The sequence below is a fragment of the Suricata suricatta genome, chromosome 1, assembly GCF_006229205.1.
Source record: "Suricata suricatta isolate VVHF042 chromosome 1, meerkat_22Aug2017_6uvM2_HiC, whole genome shotgun sequence".
Taxonomy (NCBI): Eukaryota; Metazoa; Chordata; class Mammalia; order Carnivora; family Herpestidae; genus Suricata; species Suricata suricatta.
In genome coordinates, this window is record NC_043700.1 from 128,247,566 (window position 1) to 128,266,486 (window position 18,921).

General features: G+C 39.5%; 1 protein-coding gene across 1 annotated transcript in view; it reads right to left on the reverse strand.

The window, feature by feature from the left end:
• CDS1 (CDP-diacylglycerol synthase 1) overlaps window positions 1-18,915 on the reverse strand; it is an 86,313-nt gene extending 67,398 nt beyond the window's left edge. The window contains exons 1-2 of the mRNA XM_029943760.1: window positions 18,657-18,915; window positions 1,514-1,641 (exon numbers count right to left, since the gene is read on the reverse strand). Of these exons, the coding sequence (XP_029799620.1) occupies window positions 1,514-1,641; window positions 18,657-18,773 (245 nt within the window). The 5' untranslated portion in view covers window positions 18,774-18,915. The remainder of the gene's footprint in view (window positions 1-1,513; window positions 1,642-18,656) is intronic.
• Window positions 18,916-18,921: the final 6 nt, after the last annotated feature.

Sequence of the window (18,921 nt, forward strand, 5' to 3'; positions counted from 1 at the left end):
CAGGGGGGGTAGAGAGGGAGAGAGAGAATATGACACTTAAGCAGGCTCCATGCTCAGTGCAGGCATGGGTATCAATCCAAAAACCCTGGTAACATGACCTGAGCTGAAATCAAGAGTCAGATGCTCAATACGACTGAGCCACCCAGGCCCCCCAGCATCATTCTTACGTAACATCAGTATAAAAACTTTCACAGGCGCCTGGGTGGCTCAGTCAGTTAAGCGTCTGACTTCGGCTCAAGTCATGATCTCATGGTTCGTGGGTTTGAGCCCTGCATCGGGCTCAGTGCTAACAGCTCAGAGCCTGGAGTCTGCTTTGGATTCTGTGTCTCCCTCTGTCTCTGACCCTCCCCTGCTCGTGCTCTCTCTCGGTCTCTCAAAAATAAATAAAGGTTAAAAAAATGTTTTTTAATTTTAGGTTTGAAATAGACCTGATAAGATTTTAAACCAAATGTACATCTGTGAATGAGGTGAGAAAAACCAGGATCAAGAACTATAAAAATAATGATCATGTTTTCAGTAATGGACAGCAAAACGTTGTTCTATTAGTTAAAAAAAATATGAGAGTTTCTGTTTGAACCAATTTATTCTAATATGGTTATCTCCTAGAAATTAAAAACAGAAAAACTTATATTACATTTATTATATGACTAACCAGTGTTTTTAGTTATGACCTACAAGTACTAAAACAACTCAGTAAGTCACCTCCAGCATTTTTGTTCCTTAATACAGAACAGTATCAAAATAAATCAGTTGGTATCACACACAGTAATAGCAAGAATTGTTTTATAACATTTTTGCAACAGTTAAAATATACATTTCTGCGTCTCTTGGGATGTGGTGTAAAATAGATTTTTTACTGTGTGTCATAGTCATATATCTAAATAACATTAGGATACATATAAATGTTCTATACCAATATTTAAGATTTCATACATTAATCTGGAAAAAGCTTATATTTATTTTGCTCTTATAAATTTTATAATTCATATTACTAAAGTATACAATGGAGGGCAATATAAAAGCTGCTGGATCTTGGTAGTACTCAAACATTAAAAATTATAGCAAACATAAAATGCTAAAACTTTTGCGGAGTTTGGGGCAATAATTTAAAAGAAAAAGAATGACCTATTTATGTCTGGCATTTAAAAAGCAGGGAACAGAGGATATGGAATTTTCTTTATTAGACGTTGCAATGCCAGGAAAGGCTACCTGATGTGGTCAATGGATCAGTAACTTGAGCAATCTGACAAACTAGGACAAGAGTTACTAGGCTCTGTAACCGTTACCAGTTAACCTCTGAGATTTGGTTTTCTCATACTTCACAAGACTGTAAGGATTAAATGAAAGAATATACATCAAGCATTTAGTAGCAGGCCACACATTTGGTGAAAAAGTAGAAGCCTCTCTTTTCACAGCTCCAAAACTGTGAAAAAGTGAGATTTATTACATCAACCAGCATAACCTCACAACTTCTCCTAAGCACCCATGACAGTCATCTTCCATCTAATCATACCTTGAAGATAAACCAGACAGAGCTTTCTTGAGGATCTCAGGGGTTCTATCTGAGGATGGTGGAATTTCTGGAATATCAGAATCTGTTCTGGAATCCAAATCTCCATATCTATCATCAATATCTGTTTCCTAAAATTAAGAAAAAGTAAAATCACTTTGTAATATTGAAAAAGGAAAAAAAGTACATGCTTGCCAATACACTTATTGCTCAGTGTGTCAAATCTCAGTTACATAACTTGAAACAAAGAAAGAACTATTAATTTATCTTGAATAACCAAGCACTGTTGGACTTCCTGTTAGAAAGATTATCTTTGCTAAAATCTAACAATATAAAGGATTAATTTAACCAAAAGACACAACAGAAGCTCCCATATCATCTAAATCAGAAACTTACCAACAAGAGTCAAATGTTTGTTGTTTTGCTACTGAAAAGAGAGAACATGTTAATTCCACATAGATTCTGATCAACTGCACAGTTTCTTTTTTATTTGATCACAATCAAAGCATCAATAACAAAAGCAGTATCTTACACTGGCACAGCATTTATATATATATGCTTAGGCCATTTTCACTTCCCTCATTTTTATTAGATCCTCAAGAGACAATCTCACGAAGCAGGACAAACAGATACTATAATCTCTGTTTTACTGATATGTAAACTATGATCAAAAGCATTTTCTTTGATGACAGTATTTTTTATAAAGCTTGTATATAACTTTATAAAGAGCTGTGTGTATATGCTGTAGCCTTTACACCAAGGGGATTACTGTGGAATTTCCAGGGATAGAGTGGCCAAGGAATATTAAGAACAGATCTGCCTAACGTTGTTTTAAAGTTGTTCATTCAGCTGTAATGTGATTTCACTCCTATGTCCTCCCCTCTCCTACACCCGCCACCCTCCACCCCCAGCAACCTTGAGTAAGGAGTGCTACACATACATGTGCTTTGGGAGAGTGGTTTACAGACAGGGAAACTGAGGCAATGATGCTGAACTGGGATGGAGGAAAGGGAATATTTACAGGTGAATACAAGCAAAAAAGAGCACTGAGCAGAATCTTGGGCCAGAAGAGATCCTAGGAATGAAGAGTGCCTAGGAATTCAGAATGTTTCAGAATCTCAAACCCAACTCAGCCCATTAGCAACAAAGTTTTGGTAAATGTCATCACCCCTTTTACTGGTTTTTTCATCCACAAAATGGAAGCATTTACTATAATGCCAAGGATTTAGTAGAGTCAAAGCAGTAAGCTATTATTATGATTGAATCAAGTCTTCCAATTCCTCATTAAGTAGCTTACCAAATAAAATTTTAGCCTCAGGGGAATATTTCCCCAGTTTTCATAAAGCAATAATAACTTTTGTTTACTAACTATAACTTTCTTATTAAACAATTATTAAATTAAATGTGTCATTATACCAAAAATAACAAATGAAATAGACATGCCGAATTCCGAATGCAACACTGAGTCAGCTGTCCTCAAAGCAGCTTAAACAGAGAGAGATGTTGACGAATATAAACCACCAGACAGAACAGGCCCTGAAAATGTCGGGGCGCCTGCTGCCAGTCTGATATGCCAGCAGGTCCTTGACATCTAGAAAGATAGAACACATCACTTTTATTTGCCATTTCCCTGCTAACCTTTTTAAACTTAAATAACCCAGAGTATTGTAGGCATGGTGAGTGGTGGTAGAGATGGTGATTAATGGACTTGGCTCCCTAAGGCAACATCGCCATGTTGCCAAAACACCACTAGACTAGGAATCAGAAGTTGCCAGTACTGATTTCATCTCTACTCTATTACTGTGATGAAAGGCAAATCCCCCGACCCTTTGGTTAAGGAACTCAGCTTCTGGAGGTGCCTGGGTGGCTCAGTTGGTTAAGCAGCTGACTTTGGCTCAGGTCATGACCTTGTGGTTTATGACTTCAAGCCCCACAGCGGGCTCTGTGCCTAGAGCCTGCTTCGGATTCTGTTTCTCCATCTCTCTCTGCCCCTCCTCTCCTCATGCTCAGTCTCTGTCTCAAAAATAAATTTAAAACATTAAAAAATTTAAAAAATACCTCAGCCTTTGGTTTCCTCATAAAATAAAAGCATTGGACCTGAACTCAAACTGTGTTCTTCCAAATACTAAAGCTCTCAGCAAGCCACCTCAAAGTCTACTTGGCAATAATGGTCATGTGCCACAACACTCCTCTCCCCACCACACAACCTCAAGATCGTTCCCTGCTTTTATTTTTATTATTTAAGCTTCTGATTTCTATTTTACATACCTTAGAGAAACAAAAAATGAAACACTTAAGATTTAACTAGGCTTCTTCAATTCCATTCTAATAACTAAAGAATGAAAGATAATTCCAAAATAATGACAATTTTAGAGCTATATAACTCAAATATTACAGTAAATAGCAGAGACTCTTTTGTGTTTTTGCATTTCTATTCTGGATCCTCTGTTATGAAAATACCAGAACTAGTTGGGGAAAAGAGTGTGACTGGAGATCACAGGAAGGAAGAAAGTAGTACTTAATGATCATCTATAGCCAAGAAGTATTATGCACGCTGAATGAAGATACTTAAAATGTTTAAGAAATCCAAATTAGGAGATTCTTCTCATCTTATGCCTTTTCATCTTGGGCCCTGTTCTCTCCCACCACCTACCAAATGATCCCTTGCACACTCCTAGCTTGCCTCTCTATGAACTCATGATTCCCCAGACCTGCATCTCTAGCTTCCAACATGCCATTTCCAGGTGAGTTGCCTAAAATTCAACATAAACAAGTTGAACTATCTTTTCCACACCAAACTGCTGCTCCTTTGTATATTGCCCACTCAGGCAAAGACACCACCACCGATTAACTTAGGTTTGAAACTTGGCTATCAACTCAACACCTGCATCTCCTTTAACAGAAACCTCTTCAGTGAGGAGCAGCAAACCTGTCACCGACCTTTCCCCATCTCCATCCTCATCCACGATTCTGTCCTTGCTGAACATCATCCGCTCTTATATGGCTCATCCCCTTGCCCACCATCCTGCCTCTCAAATTCATTTTCAACATAAAAAGAATCTTCCTAAATTGCAAATCTGATCTTACCCCTCTACAGCCTGAAGCCTCCAGCAAACTACTTAGCATCACTTTTCCTGTTCTCCACGATGAGTCCCTGCTCTTCCAGCCCCTCTCTGATGACTACCCAGTTTTCACAGGGCCACACTCCCTTGAATGCAGAGGTTTGTTCTATGTACAAAGTACGAACTGCGCACTTTCTCTCTTGTTCTCATCCCAGTTCCCATCTTTAATCTAGCTACTGTCCCCTCATCCTGTGACCTCAACTTCCTGATTATATCCTTTGAAAACATCTTCCCTGACCTCCAGCTCCAGGTTAGCTGCTCTTCAACTGTGCTTCCACAGTTCCTCTAATTTTTACATATTAGTTTACATTAAAACTACTTGTTTGCTTGTCTTTGTTTTCCAGTAGTCCACAGGCTTTGTGAAAAGAGGAAATACCATTCACTGGCCTCACTCTCAAATCCCAAGAGGCCAGCAAAGGAACTTGCCCAGTGGCTGGCTTTTATTAAAAACACTACATAAATATGTGTTAAATGAATTCAGTCTGTCAACTCATGGTAACATTTAAGATTAAAATAAGTTCTCATCTGTTCTTGCTAGTTGAGTAGTTTTGGCTAAGTTACCTTGCTTGAGACCTCATTGCACTTATTTACATAAAATGAAGGCTTCTGACTATGAAGAACTACTATTTTCCAAATATTAAACATTAATGAAAACATGTCTGGGAAATGATGACTAAAAGTCAAAGAAATAAGTTTATTATCCTGTAAATCCAATTCCTACAATAAAAGTCTATTTAGAAAATTAGAGCAAAAGCACTTTAAAAATATTGGCTTATTTAGCCCTCACATTACCAAAGAGGTAGGTAAATAATCATTTCCATTTTCTAGGTGAAAGAATTCAGGCTCCAAAAGGTTAAGTGCCCTCATTTACACAGCTCTAAGCAATATACCTTGGATTTAAAACCATGCAGAAAGGAAATTAAAAGGATAATATTCCCTCAAGTTGATCTACAGATTCAATGCAATCCCAATTAACATCTCAATAGGCATTTTTTTGTTGTTGTTGACAAGTACAGGATGATTCTAAGATTTACATGAAAAGGCAAAGGACCTAGAAGAGCCTAAGCAGCATGGAAAAAGAACAAAGTTGAAGGACTTACTTTAAGAGTTATTATAAAGCTGTAATCAAGCTGTGATACAGGAATAAAAGAAAAAATGATCAATGGAACACAATAAGAAGTCCAAAAATAAGTCCACACATATGGTCAACTGATTTTCAACAAAGTTGAAAGGTAATTCAATACATAATGCTAAAACAACTGGATATCCATACGTTAAAAAAGGGAACAGCAAGAACTTTGGTTTATATCTCATACCATTTATAAAAATTAATTCAAAATAGATCACAGACATTTACATAAAATTATAAAATGTACATATCTTTGAATACTTGGGTCAGGCAAATATTTCTTAGATATGACAACAAAATGTGATCTATAAAGGATAAAACTGATAAGTAGAACTTCATCAAATTAAGACTTTCTGCCTTTCAAAAGACACTATTATGTAAACAAGAAAACAAGCCACAGACTAGAAAAAGATATTTGCAAATCATATTACCTAGTAAGAGTCTTGCATCCAAAATATAAAGAATTCAAAATTTAATTTAAAAAAATCCACTCAAAATACATGGGCAAAACATCTGAACAGTCAATGCTCCAAAGGCAATACACAGATGACAAATAAGCATGAAACATGTTCAACATCATTAGTTATTGGGAAATGCAAGTCAAAACCACATATGATACTATTATGCATCTATGAGCATTGCTAAGTTAAAAATAAAACACCAACTGACAGAGAAGATATGGAGAAACTGAAACTCTCATGTACTGCTGGCAAGAATGTAAAATGGTAAAGCCGCTTTGTAAAATAGTTTCGCAGTTTCTTAAGAAGTTAAATATCCATCAAACATATGATGCAGTCATTCCACTCCTAGGTATTTGCCCAAGAGGAATGAATGAAAGTATACATCCTCGGAAAGGCTGTCATCAAATGTTCACAGCAGCTTGATCTGTAATATTTCCAAACTGGAAATAACTCAAATGTCCAACAGGGGAAAGAACAGGTTGGGCTATATCATACAAAAGAATACTACTCAGTAATAATATGGGTGACTACCAAAATAATTACACTAGGAAGAGCCAGATAAAAATGTACATATATACGTTCATATGCATACACATAAGTATAGAATGCCGTTTATATAAAACTTTATTTTTTTATTTAAAAAGTTTTTTAATGTTTATTTTTGAGAGCATGAGAGAGACAGAGCAAAAGCAGGGGAGGGGCAGAGAGAGAGGGAGACACAGAATCTGAAGCAGGCTCCAGGCTCTGAGCTGTCAGCACAGACCCAAATGCAGAGCTCACACCCAAAGACCATGAGATCATGACCTGAGCCTAAGTGAGACGCCCAACTGACTGAGCCGCCCAGGTGCCCCTATAAAAATCGTAGAAAATACAAACTCATCTGTAGTGCTGGCAAGCAGGTAATCTGGTTATCTGGAGATGATGGGGGAATCACAAAAGCACAGAAGCAAACTTTTGGTGGTGATGGATATGTTTATAATCTTGTTCATAGTGATGAATTCACAGATATATGCACATGTCAAAACTTACAAAATGTTGCAGTGTCGGCATGACTTAGTGTATGTCACTTAGAGATCATGGTGACTCCTGAGGAGCACAGGTGAACCAGCAGTCAGGGAAAGAGAACTGAGGGACTTCCCAACATGGGGTACTGAAAAGACAAGCACAAGAGAATGGGCTCCAGTCTACTCAAGATCATGGTTCCAAAATCTCTACACTAATGAAGGTAAGTAGGCAGCAGTTTAGGATTCAGCAAAGGATAATATATTAAATCACTCAAAGCTTCCAATCAGATACCCTAACAAGGTGAGTCAGACAGTGAGGGTCTATCAGTCCCTTGAGGTTCATGCTGCCCTATAATAGTTCAGTATTAAAACTGCAACCAAGCAAAGGGAAACCCTCAAGTGACACACAGCTCTGTGCCTAAAAGGAGGAGGACTTTTAAAAATCTTGAAGCTCAACAGTTCTTACTTGAAACATTAGGTTATAGTCCCTATTTCAGCATTTTCTCTCTGTTCCTCCATTGTGTCCATAAACACACGGATTTCCTTTTATTTCTCCCAGGACAAGAAGTGAACAGAGGACAAAACTGCCTCTATCTATGCTTGGGCGGGAGATGAAAAGGATTTATTTCATAGTGAGTCCGCAGTACTGTGAACTAAGAGTGGGGTACAGGGGTCTTCAAGACCTCTGTGATGAAGATGAACAAAGGACTTAATTTTATATTCTACAGATAAAAATCTGATTATCTCAGTGATCAGCTCTATGGTCCTATCCTGCACTTATGACTGACAAAGCCTCTTTGCCTTTTCCAAATTTCAATTGAAAAGGAAAAGATTTATCCTCCAAATCTTTGCAACCCTGTTCTAGTCCCCCACTGAAAGAAAGAGGTGTTTATATGCTCCAATGCACAACCATACTATTCTGATTAGGCATTACACTATTTAGTGGGTCCCAATGCTGGGATCAGGAGAAACCCAATGTGCATCAGCAGCTCACAAAATGCCTTAGTAAAAGGCAAATCTTCCCACTGCTCAGATCCAACATCCTCTTACTCTCCAGTAAGTGGCCCACCCTGCCACTTCATGCTCTGCAGAACTGAACTTCCTGCATGCCTAGATAAACAGCCCTATCGACATGTCTTTTTTTTATTTTTAGAAAGGTTTTCTTTTTTTATAATTTTTTACTGTTTATTTATTTTGAGAGAGAGAGAGACAGAGCGTGAGCAGGGGAAGAGCAGAGAGAGAAGGAAGACAAAGAATCTGAAGCAGGCTCTGAGCTGTTAGCACAGAGCCCGACATGGGGCTCAAACTCACGAACCAGGAGATCATGACCTGAGCCGAAGTCAGATGCTTAACCAATTGAGCCACCCAATTACCCCTCCTCATGACATTTTAAGTCTTATAACATGCTTTCTCCTCTGAGCCTGGCTTTGCTGGCTCGTGTCTATCCCAAAGGTCTCATCTTTGATATCACTTCTAGGAAACCTTTCTTCAGGAAGCCTATCAAAAGTCTAACAAGGGTACCCAAATATGTCCATGTCTTGAGGAACCGGTAATTATGTCACAGTGCAAAGGTGAATTAAAGGAACAGATGGAATTAAATTCACTAATCAGCTGAACTTGAGATGGGGAGATTAACCTTTAATCTTTAATATAATCACAAGGGTCCTTCAAAGCAAGAGAGGAGAGTCAGAGATGTGATGACAGAGGTCTCAGTGATGCTGACTTTGAAGACAGAGGAGGAGACCATGAGCCAAGGCAGCCTCTAGAAACTAAAAAACACAGGGAAACAGATTTTCCCCTAGAGCCTCCAGAAGGAACAACACAGTCCTTCCAATGCCTCAGTTTTGACCCAGGGAGACACATTTTGAACTTCTGATGTCCAAAACTGGAAGAGAGTAGACCTGTGGTGATTTGGCAGGGCAGCAATCAACAAATAAATTCAGAGCCCCTCAGCGCAGCTGTGCAGCTCCCGCAGGTCCCTCGAGCAGCCTGTCTCTGTCACTGACACGTAGGTAGGTTTCTGGTTTGCCCATGAGAGACTGCCCACGATGGCCATGGCTGCAACCAGGAGCCCAGTGAGTGTGACCTGAGTAAATGGTGACCAGTCATTTCTATCTCCAAATGGAATCAAACGAATTCTCCCAATCTGCAGTACTCTTGCTCTATTTTTTGCCAATCCTGAAATGCTATCTACAATATTCAAATCTGATCTAATTTCCAGGCCTGTTTTAAGTGTTTGCTAAATTTTTTACTTATTCTGATTTCCCCCCACCCCATGATACCCGGTGCTATTATACATTAAAGTTGTACTAGGCATTATGGTTTCAGTTATATGTGTTAAATTCCAAATTAGGAATAAAGATCCTTGAAGATAAAATCCAAGGGATGATACAAAATAACTTAGAAATTTGAAGAGTTTTATTCAAATGTGAAATATTACTGTCACCACAAATTTGCATTTTATCTGAGATCACAGTAGTGCTGGGCTCTCCAAGGGGACATCACTCTTCCAAGGCTAAGAGAAATAATGCTTATAGCTCTTCTTGCCATTTGGAGGGAAGAACAAGTATATGCACTAAGAGTGATTAAACCTGTCCTTGGATGTTTTCTGCAATATGTACACTTTGACTGGATCCTGGTTTAAGACAGGAAGTTAGAGGGGAATCTCTAATAGACATTTTGGCAGCAAAAGGGAAAATATGAATTGCTTCTAGACAAGAAAATTTATTAAATTTTTAGATTTGATAATGGTATTGTGGCTACAAAGGAGAATGTCTTTAAGAGATGCATGATTTAATATTAGGAGAGAAGGGCCATGAGGTCTGCAATTTATTTTCAAATGGTTCATTACCAAAATATATGCATATATGGCAAGATAAAGCAAATCTGTCAAAAGCTTAACAATTTTTAAATCTAAGCGGTGAGTGTACAGATGATCCCCATACTAGCCACTTAACTTTTCTACATTATTAGAAACTTTTATGATAAAAAGCTAGGAAAAAATTCAAAACTAAACAATACACTCTTTGGGGATACAAATACCTTATAAACCTATCAAGAGAAGGAAATCTTGAATATAAAATTCAAGGTCTGATTAGCTAGGTGCCTAAGGGGTTCCTTGTATCACGATACTTTTGTACCAATTCTATATCTATTAAAACAATTTTATAAGTAGTACCACCACCTGCAGAATTCCAGGGGACACAATCTACATTAAGCCCTGCGTAAATGGTGTCCCAGAGTTTTTCAAACACAACACAGAAACAGTTCATGTACACACACAGTAAGTGCGTGAAAAGAAAATAAAAACCAAAACCTCGAAAGAGGCAGGGGTCTAATTTCTTTTTCCGGATCTGGATTTTTGGATTTTGAGGTAAAATGTTAAGCCCCAGGCAGGCTTAATAAACATTTTCGGCCCCACAGCACCACACTGTTTTCAAATAAACTGAGTGGAATAGAAACGTGACATTGAGCCCAATCGTAACTGCCAAGGTTCCGTCCCACCTGGGCCAGACAGATGAAGTCGTCAAAGTGGTTTCATCAACCTTATCATAAAGTTCTTAAATTGCTGGCCATGAATCCTGGCAAATAAGGGAACCGTTTTCCTAACCACCACGTTAGCAAAAAGGAACTTGAAATTTCTGTAGGTAGGAGCTCCTCACGTTGGACTGGACTCTTGTTTCTCCCTTTCTGTGCACTTCAATTTTATATTTAAAAGAAAGCTTACAATGTTGATAGTTCTGAGTCTTAAACAATCAATGACAGGACATGAAAAATAACTTTAACCTTTCCCCGTGAATAAGAAAACTAGTAACACTTATAAAATTAACTAAATTCGGCATGTGACCAATAACTAACTGGTCACTAATGAAATTAGTTCCTTTCCTGGAGTCACTTCAAAATGTGATGTCATTCCCATTAAATATGTTCTGAAACATTTCCCAACTAAATGAATCAAAGTGCAAACAGCTATAAAATAAAAACAAATTATTTCCTCTCCCAATCAATCACAAAATAGGTGAGAAAACACTAAAAACTATTTTGTGTGAGTTAAATCCAGGTGCTTAAAATCAGAGAATTATAGGTTTCGAGCTAAAAGGTTCTAACCAAATTCAGAAATCCAAATTAGTTCAAAAATCACAGAAAGTAGTAAGAGTAAAAAAAAAGTTCCTAAGTAAATATTTTAATTAATTTTTAAGGTTAGGACCACATACCTAATTTCTCCTTTATATTATTTTAGTCAGAAAATTCCAGGTAAATCCCAGCTCTTAACACTGTGTGACCTTGGAAAAGGAATTTAGGTTTTCTCAGGTATAAACTAAGGGTATTTCCCTTGTCTGCACAATTGTTAAGAGATTGAAATTGGCATTATGTTCAAGTGAGTATTTTCCAAACTATAAATTATTTTATTACCTTTATTCCATACAGTTGAGGTCCACAGTCCAAGAAATCAGTATATTCTACAATTACTTGTTGAGCAACGACAAATCCTGGCCTCACCCCTTTTCTCAAAGGTACAAAGAGCCACAAAAAAAGATGACATTTAATCAGAACCTCAAACAGGCACTCAACAAGTATTTACTAAATGAACAGAAAAAAGCCAAGCCTCAAGAAACACATCTGTATACAAATTCTTAAATGACAGATTTTCCTTGTATTAAATCAACCTGTATTTTTTTTTCAAAAGACATTCCCAACCACAAAACAGTTAAAGAAAAACAAGCAGGAGAAAACCTTGTTTAGCTGTACTGTCCATGAAGGAACAGGGGAAAGTCTGAAATGCATATATATAAACATCAAGGATAATCATACTTTACAGGTATACATCATAATTTTTCTATATGAGATCATTTTCCAAAGTATTACTTTAAATCGTGCCATGTTTCCCTAGGACATCTATGACAAACAAAATATCGTGCCTCAGAAAGTCCACTGCAGTACACATCCAAAGCCTGATACAGCTGAGGACGTCCTACGGTAAAACTTCTCAAAACATTAAGAAAATAAAGTGTTCAAAGTCAAGATCACAAACAACAAGTAAAAACTCATATAGGATGTCCCAAAAATAATAGAACACATCATTTAAAGGCATGAGAAGAAACTACCCACCCTGGCCTCTACATAGTTTACTGCCTAGATTAACACAACTTTAAAAATGTGACTGTCTACATTAGTGTAACTTTACTATACCTGGCCGCTGGATCTATAGTTCACTGTTCACCAAAAGACCTTCGGAAAGACACATTAACTCTTTAATGGGAAGCATCAACAAATAAGTTTCCGTCTAACATTCTTCGAACTCTTGCCTTAAAATCTTTGTGTGGCTACTGCCACCAACCGCAAACTGTTCTCTGTGATCTTTACTCAATCCCAAAAAAGTCCTTGCATTAAAAAAACCTGCATTAAGCAAACTTCCAATTCTCACTAAAACCCAACCTCACCTTTCCCATGCCAAGACTGCCAAAGCTCTGTTCAGGTACTGTTCTCCCTCAACGCAGGAAGCCATAAACTCACCTTTGTCTTATCAATTCGTTATATGGGAAGTCTGCATTCAAAAAATGTTAAATAAAACGAATATGCTGTAATTGACAAAAGAATCATGGAAAATTATTTAGGTAGTAATACCGACTAATAATTTATCAACAATTGGGAAGTATCAGTCTCAACAGTATTCTAAATGTCTAGATCTAATTATTAATGGCCTAGATTTAAATTATTATACCTACAGGTTATCCCAAGACAGATCCATTATGAAGTGTGGCAAAATGATGAATTTGTAGAAACACAAGTTCCAAAACTAAAAATTTGTTTAAAAAAATACTGTAGTTATTTATGAAAGAAACTACACGCATCTGAAAAAGGGAAGGACACAAATTAACTGACCAGATTGTTTCACCCTCAATCTCACAAACCAAAATCTGTATCAAAGTATCAGCCCCACCTTGTCCCCCAGCCCACTATTCCACATGTGCCCCTCTTCACTAGTCATGGCTTCCATGTGCACCCCTTCTCTCCCACTTTTGGTCCAGGAAGTCATGTCTTAGCTTATCTTCAACTGCTCAAACCCTCTCAATCCATCCAGAGCTTCAGTAACCCACTCTCGCCTTCAGTCCACTTCCCTGCCTACCCTAACATGTGGTCAGCAACCTCAATCTAGCCTCGATGATGTGCTCATTCGTTTGGCATTCCCAGGCTGAAATCACACCTAGTCCCTTTCTTATTCTCAGCTATTGAATGGGGGCTACTGTAAAACATATAGTCGTTCTGAGGAGCAAGTAAAGTAAGATGTTATAGGGGCCAAGAGCAGACAGCTCCAAGATGAGCCACTTTTAGCATGTAGATTATTATGAATTAAAGGCAATCAAAACCCAGCAGATTCAGAAAAAGCTCTTTACCTTCCCCTTCCCCCTCTAACTGCCTAAAAAGCATTTAGATAGAGGATCTGCTCCCGGTAGAGAGCTATCACCACAGGTAACTACATTACACTATACACAAGGTATGATGGGGAGGAACCTACTATGTCTGTTTGATCAAAGTCCTCCATGTACCAGGTTTCTCAGAGGCTCAGCAAACACCCGTTTACCAACATTGCTTTTTTTCATCCTCTTGTAGTACTTATTCCCTCTGAAATTCCAGATCCCTACTCCCCTTTCTCCTTACGTACCCCTTCTCCTTACATACCACATATACCTCATGTTGCCTATCTTTGAAATTTCCATGTCTGTCTTGATTCCCTGTACATACAAAAATAAATTTTATTTTCTCCCATTACTCTTTTTTTTTAAGTTTTATTTATTTATTTATTTATTTATTTTGAGTGAGAGGGTTAGCATGCAAGCAGGGGAGGGACAGAGACAAAGAGGGAGAGTGACTCCTAAGATGATTACGCACTATCAGCACAGAGAGGAATATGGGGCACAAACCCATGAACTACGAGATCATGACCTGAGCCAAAGTCAGACACTTAACTGAGCCACCCAGGTGCCCCTCCTATTAATCTGTTTTATGTCAATTTCATTCTTAGTCCCGCTAGAAGGACCCTGAAAGTCAGAGAAAAGTCTTCCTCCTCAATAATGTAAAAGTACTCCATGAACTCTAAACCACTCGAAAGTATCAACTATTATGACTATTACTGTTACTAAGTTAAGAACTATGCTAATTTGGTACACAACAAATTTGTGTTATTTTAGTTCAACTGAATCACTTTTTTATGGAAAAATTTTTATATGTTTGTTTATTTTTGAGAGAGATAAAGAGACAGAGTGCAAGAAAAGCAGGAGCAGAGAGAGAGGGAGACACAGAATCCAAAACAAGCTCCAGGGAACTGTCAGCACAGAGCCCCATGCAGGGCTCCAATTCACCAACCTCGAGATCATGACCTGAGCCAAAGTTGGACACTTAACCAACTGGATCACCCAGGGGCCCCTCAACTGAATCTTCACTGAGTGGTAATTCTATTGGTTGCCTCTTGGTCATTTCATATCATACTCTCTAAAGTAACACTCCAAACAGGTCCTAGTCAGAAAGGACATCCAGTTAGTTCCAGTTCAGCTGCTTGCTCTAGGTCATTCTGGGCAATAGCAACCACACTCTAGAGCAAGTTTATGATGTATATTATATCATATAATACATATACATATATATATTAGGTTGAACTAAATTGTTTCTAAAATCCCTTGAAGCTATATGGTTCTCAAACCCTACTTTACTGAGAAAAGAGAAAGCATCAAACACTTCGATCTACTCTCTTCTGCTTTTCAAAATGTTTTTGCATCCACCCTCCATTCCTTCTTTCCTTTCCTTGGATATTCTAATCTGTATTCTCCACACCCATCTGTTTCCTTGTATCTAGGGCCTACCCATCCTCATCAGTATCTTGATTCTCATTTGACTTCTTTCATACAAATACCTATCTTCCCTCCTTTGAAAAATGAGATTTTCGGGTTTTTTAATTTAAAAAATTGCTTCATGTTTATTTATTTTTAAGAGAGAGAGAGCATGAGCAGGGGAGGGGCAGAGACAGGGGGACAGAGGGTCTGAAGCAGGCTCTGTGCTGACAGCAGACAGCCGGATGTGGAACTCAAAATCACAAACTGCGAGATCATGACCTGAGATCAAGTCTGACACTGAACTGAGTTATCCAGCGCCCCTGAAAAAGCAGATTTTCATTTGAACATCCCCTCTAACTGCTGTCCTGTACTCCCCTTCCCTGGCACTTTCTAACAATAACCACCAGTACTTCACCTCTCACATTCTTCAATCTAAAACCTAGCTTCTAGGATCTTCTGCTAAACTCCCTGTTCTATGCCTCCCCTTCATTCCTAAATATTATTGATGATATCCTTCCTTGAGCCCCCAGGACCTCATTATCCTGGTTCCCTTACTACATATACAACCCTGCTCTATACATGAACACCCCCCAAGGTTCTGTTTTCAGTTTTCTCCCCTCTTACATTCTAATCAAAAGTTGACATTTCCAGACCCAACCTTTCATTTCGGTTTCCATCACTACCTTGAATCACCCTGCCCAACCCAATTCACTCATGCATTCCCAATCTGCAAAACTATGCCCTAATTTTTGCTTCTTCCATTAAAGCCTCTTAAGCTATGGGTCAAAGTGTATCTGCCAGCAGGTTCTTCCTGTATTACTCTTAACTCTGATCACCCTCATCTAGATCTAAAATATACATTCTCTCTCAACCCTTATTTCCCTGCTCCTACCAGATCCTCATTTCATGTCTATGACATTTGCAATACACACCTATCTGGTTTCTTTGCAACAGGTGTCTCCCGCTTCCAACACTTTCTCTAGGCTGCTGCTACAGTGACATGCTAATGCCTCTGCAAAAACTTTCCAGTTGCTTCCCAGAGTCCATAAAACAAAGCCTGACCTCCTTCACAAGACTTTCAAGTTCCCAGCCACACCTCCCAAACAAACATAGCTTATGCTCCAGGATCATCAAACTATTTTCAGTTTCCAGCGCCTACAACGCTAACTGAAGAAACAGTTCCCTCATGCCCTTTGCCTAGAATGCCCTGCCCCAACCCTTACACACCTGGTGAGTCCCAGGCATCTTTTTATTCCTAGCTCAACCCTAGCTCTTCCAGTTGTCCCCATGGAGAATGCAACTATGCCCTCCATGCTCACGATCAGCCTTGCTAGATTTCTAATAAATCTAACGCGTGTGTCTGTTGGGAGGGTCCTGAGGAGGCAGTCTTGTCATCTTTCATGTACTACTCCAAGCATTAAACAACTGGAAACGCCCCCCTGCAGGTAAGACGCACTTTTTCACATGCTGACTCTCTGGAGCACAGAGCCTTCTCCCAGCATGCCTCTAGGTCCTGAACGATGAGAATGCCACATTAACAACACCATTATAAATGGCTTACGAGTGTACTGTAACAGCAGAATATAATACTACTTCAGTAATTCCCCAAGAATTCCGCCTTTACTTCAACTTGAACAGAGAAGGGACTTAAAACAATTTAAATGGACCAAATATTAACCAGCCTCTGATATGCAAGCTGATTTTAAAACAGCCTTGACCTGGAAAGACAGGTGCATTCAAGTATACACCCTGATAAGAAAGGGCAGATAGAGGATAGAGTTCAATGTCTCAGGGCTTGCCCAGCAAAAGTTCCTTGTGACAAACTTTAAAACTGCAGCAATATTTTAGACAGTTTGAAAATGCTCATCCTTGCCTAAGGAATCTTGACAGAATGGACTGCATATGGCAACATCTACTCTCAAACAAAATCCAGCCGGGTACGTATTAATGAAAACCAACAGTGCAATGTTTATAAATAAATAAATGAGTATGCAGTAAAGTAACCCAGCCCTAGATAGTTAGGGACAACAGTTCTAATGATCAAATCAAACCACAGTAGTTTCCATTTTAAGTACATTAGGGTGTTAAGAAACGAAATTAATTCAGAAGATATTTTATGCATGGCTTCCTGAACATGTTTTCTCTTATTAAAAGCTTGTTAGCTTTTGCTGGTTAAGGAAGTCAACATGGAGAAGCTGGTATTTCCTTGATCCTAAACTATACCCCTGCTAAAACAAAACAAATCCCAACCTAATTAATTCTATTTTTGGTCTAGTTTCCAAGGCAGTTTTCACAAAGACTATTCTCAGCCCACTGTTTCTAGCTTTGTAACACCAACCTTCAGTAACTGGAAACTGTTACATTCTGTGTAATTCCTTCACACATATGCACTATCACAGACTCATTTTATTCTACCTGCTATCAAGGGTAGAAAATAAAAAGATCTGTCATGCCACTGGTTCTAAAGTTTCATTCCTAAAATCACTTAAATTTATTATTTCATGACAGATATCCTGTGATGTTCCTACTAGGGCTTTTTAACTTGGGTTATATCAAGTTCATCAACATCAAGTTGCAGGTGGAACCCTCCACAAATCAGAACTGGCCAGTGAGTCTCCACTACAGGACAAACCAGAAGAAATGGTATCAGGAAACACTTCCATTTCCAAAAGGCCCCGGATTTGACCTTGGGCAATCCATTTCACTTCTGTAATTCAAACTGTAACGCTTGCTTCTAAAAAGAATGCCTCTAAGAATAATTTAAGAGTTTTGAGCTTCTAAAATACAACGAGATTGTATAAACAGATTTTATGAAGCAATCTACTCTCTGGCCCAATGTCCTAAAAGGTCGTAAAAATGCTTTGTCTTCCCAAAATTTCTACTTGGACCACTATATTATGGAATAAGCTGAGCTTTGACACTTTCTCTACCTTTAAATAGAATGGGAGTTAAAAGTCCTCATGGATTACCATATCAGGTCAAATGAAATCCACTAGCAGAAGAGCTGCACTGTCTTGGGACTCAAAAGAAGCTGGAGGATTACAATAGTGTCACGTGTATGATACTCACCCCCCCCCCCCCATCTATCATACACAGAAAGGGCAGAGGAAACGAAAACAGTGCTGATGGGGGAGCTCAACAAGCCAAGCCACCAGCGTCAGGATCCAATGACATGTTAAAAATGAAGGTGCCCGTCTTAACTTTAGTCCTTCCTAACTTCTCTAGAGAGAAGAGGTGTTTGGTGGCAGCTACTAGAAATCTGCAGCTCCTAAAGTGGCAGGTTCCAGGCTAACTCCAGCGTCGGCTTCAGACGCCAGGAAGGGGAACTGGAATGGGAAGAAACTAAATTGGAGTCAAGCGGAATCATCCAGCCATCCTGGGCAGCGGTCGTGGTCACCCTGGGAAACGCACCGTCTCTGGTGTCCGGGTTCTCAAGCCCACTTGAGGAAAGAGAAAATTCTGCCAGGCCGGAGGAAGGCGCAGCGAGCAGCTCGGCAGCTTCCCCACACATTCCTCGGGCCCCACCCTTGCTCCCAGGTGTCCCGGCCCAAAGCAGGACCCAGCCCGGGCGCAGGTGTGCGCCTCTCGCGGCTCTACTTACTTTGTCACTGGTGCTCTCGGTTTCGTGGTCGCCGCCGGCCGCCTCTCCCTCGCGGGGTGGCGGTGCCGCCGCTCCCCCGGAGCCAGGGCAGCCTCCCCGGTGCCTCAGCTCCAACATCTCCCGCTCCCGCACGGCCGTGGCGGCCTCCTCCAGCGCCCCGAAACCCGAGCCGCGCGCGGGGTCTCGCTGACCGGCTGCTCTGCTACCCCGCAGCCGCGCACTCGACGTCCGGCAGAGCGCCGCGGCCACTAACACGCCCCCACCC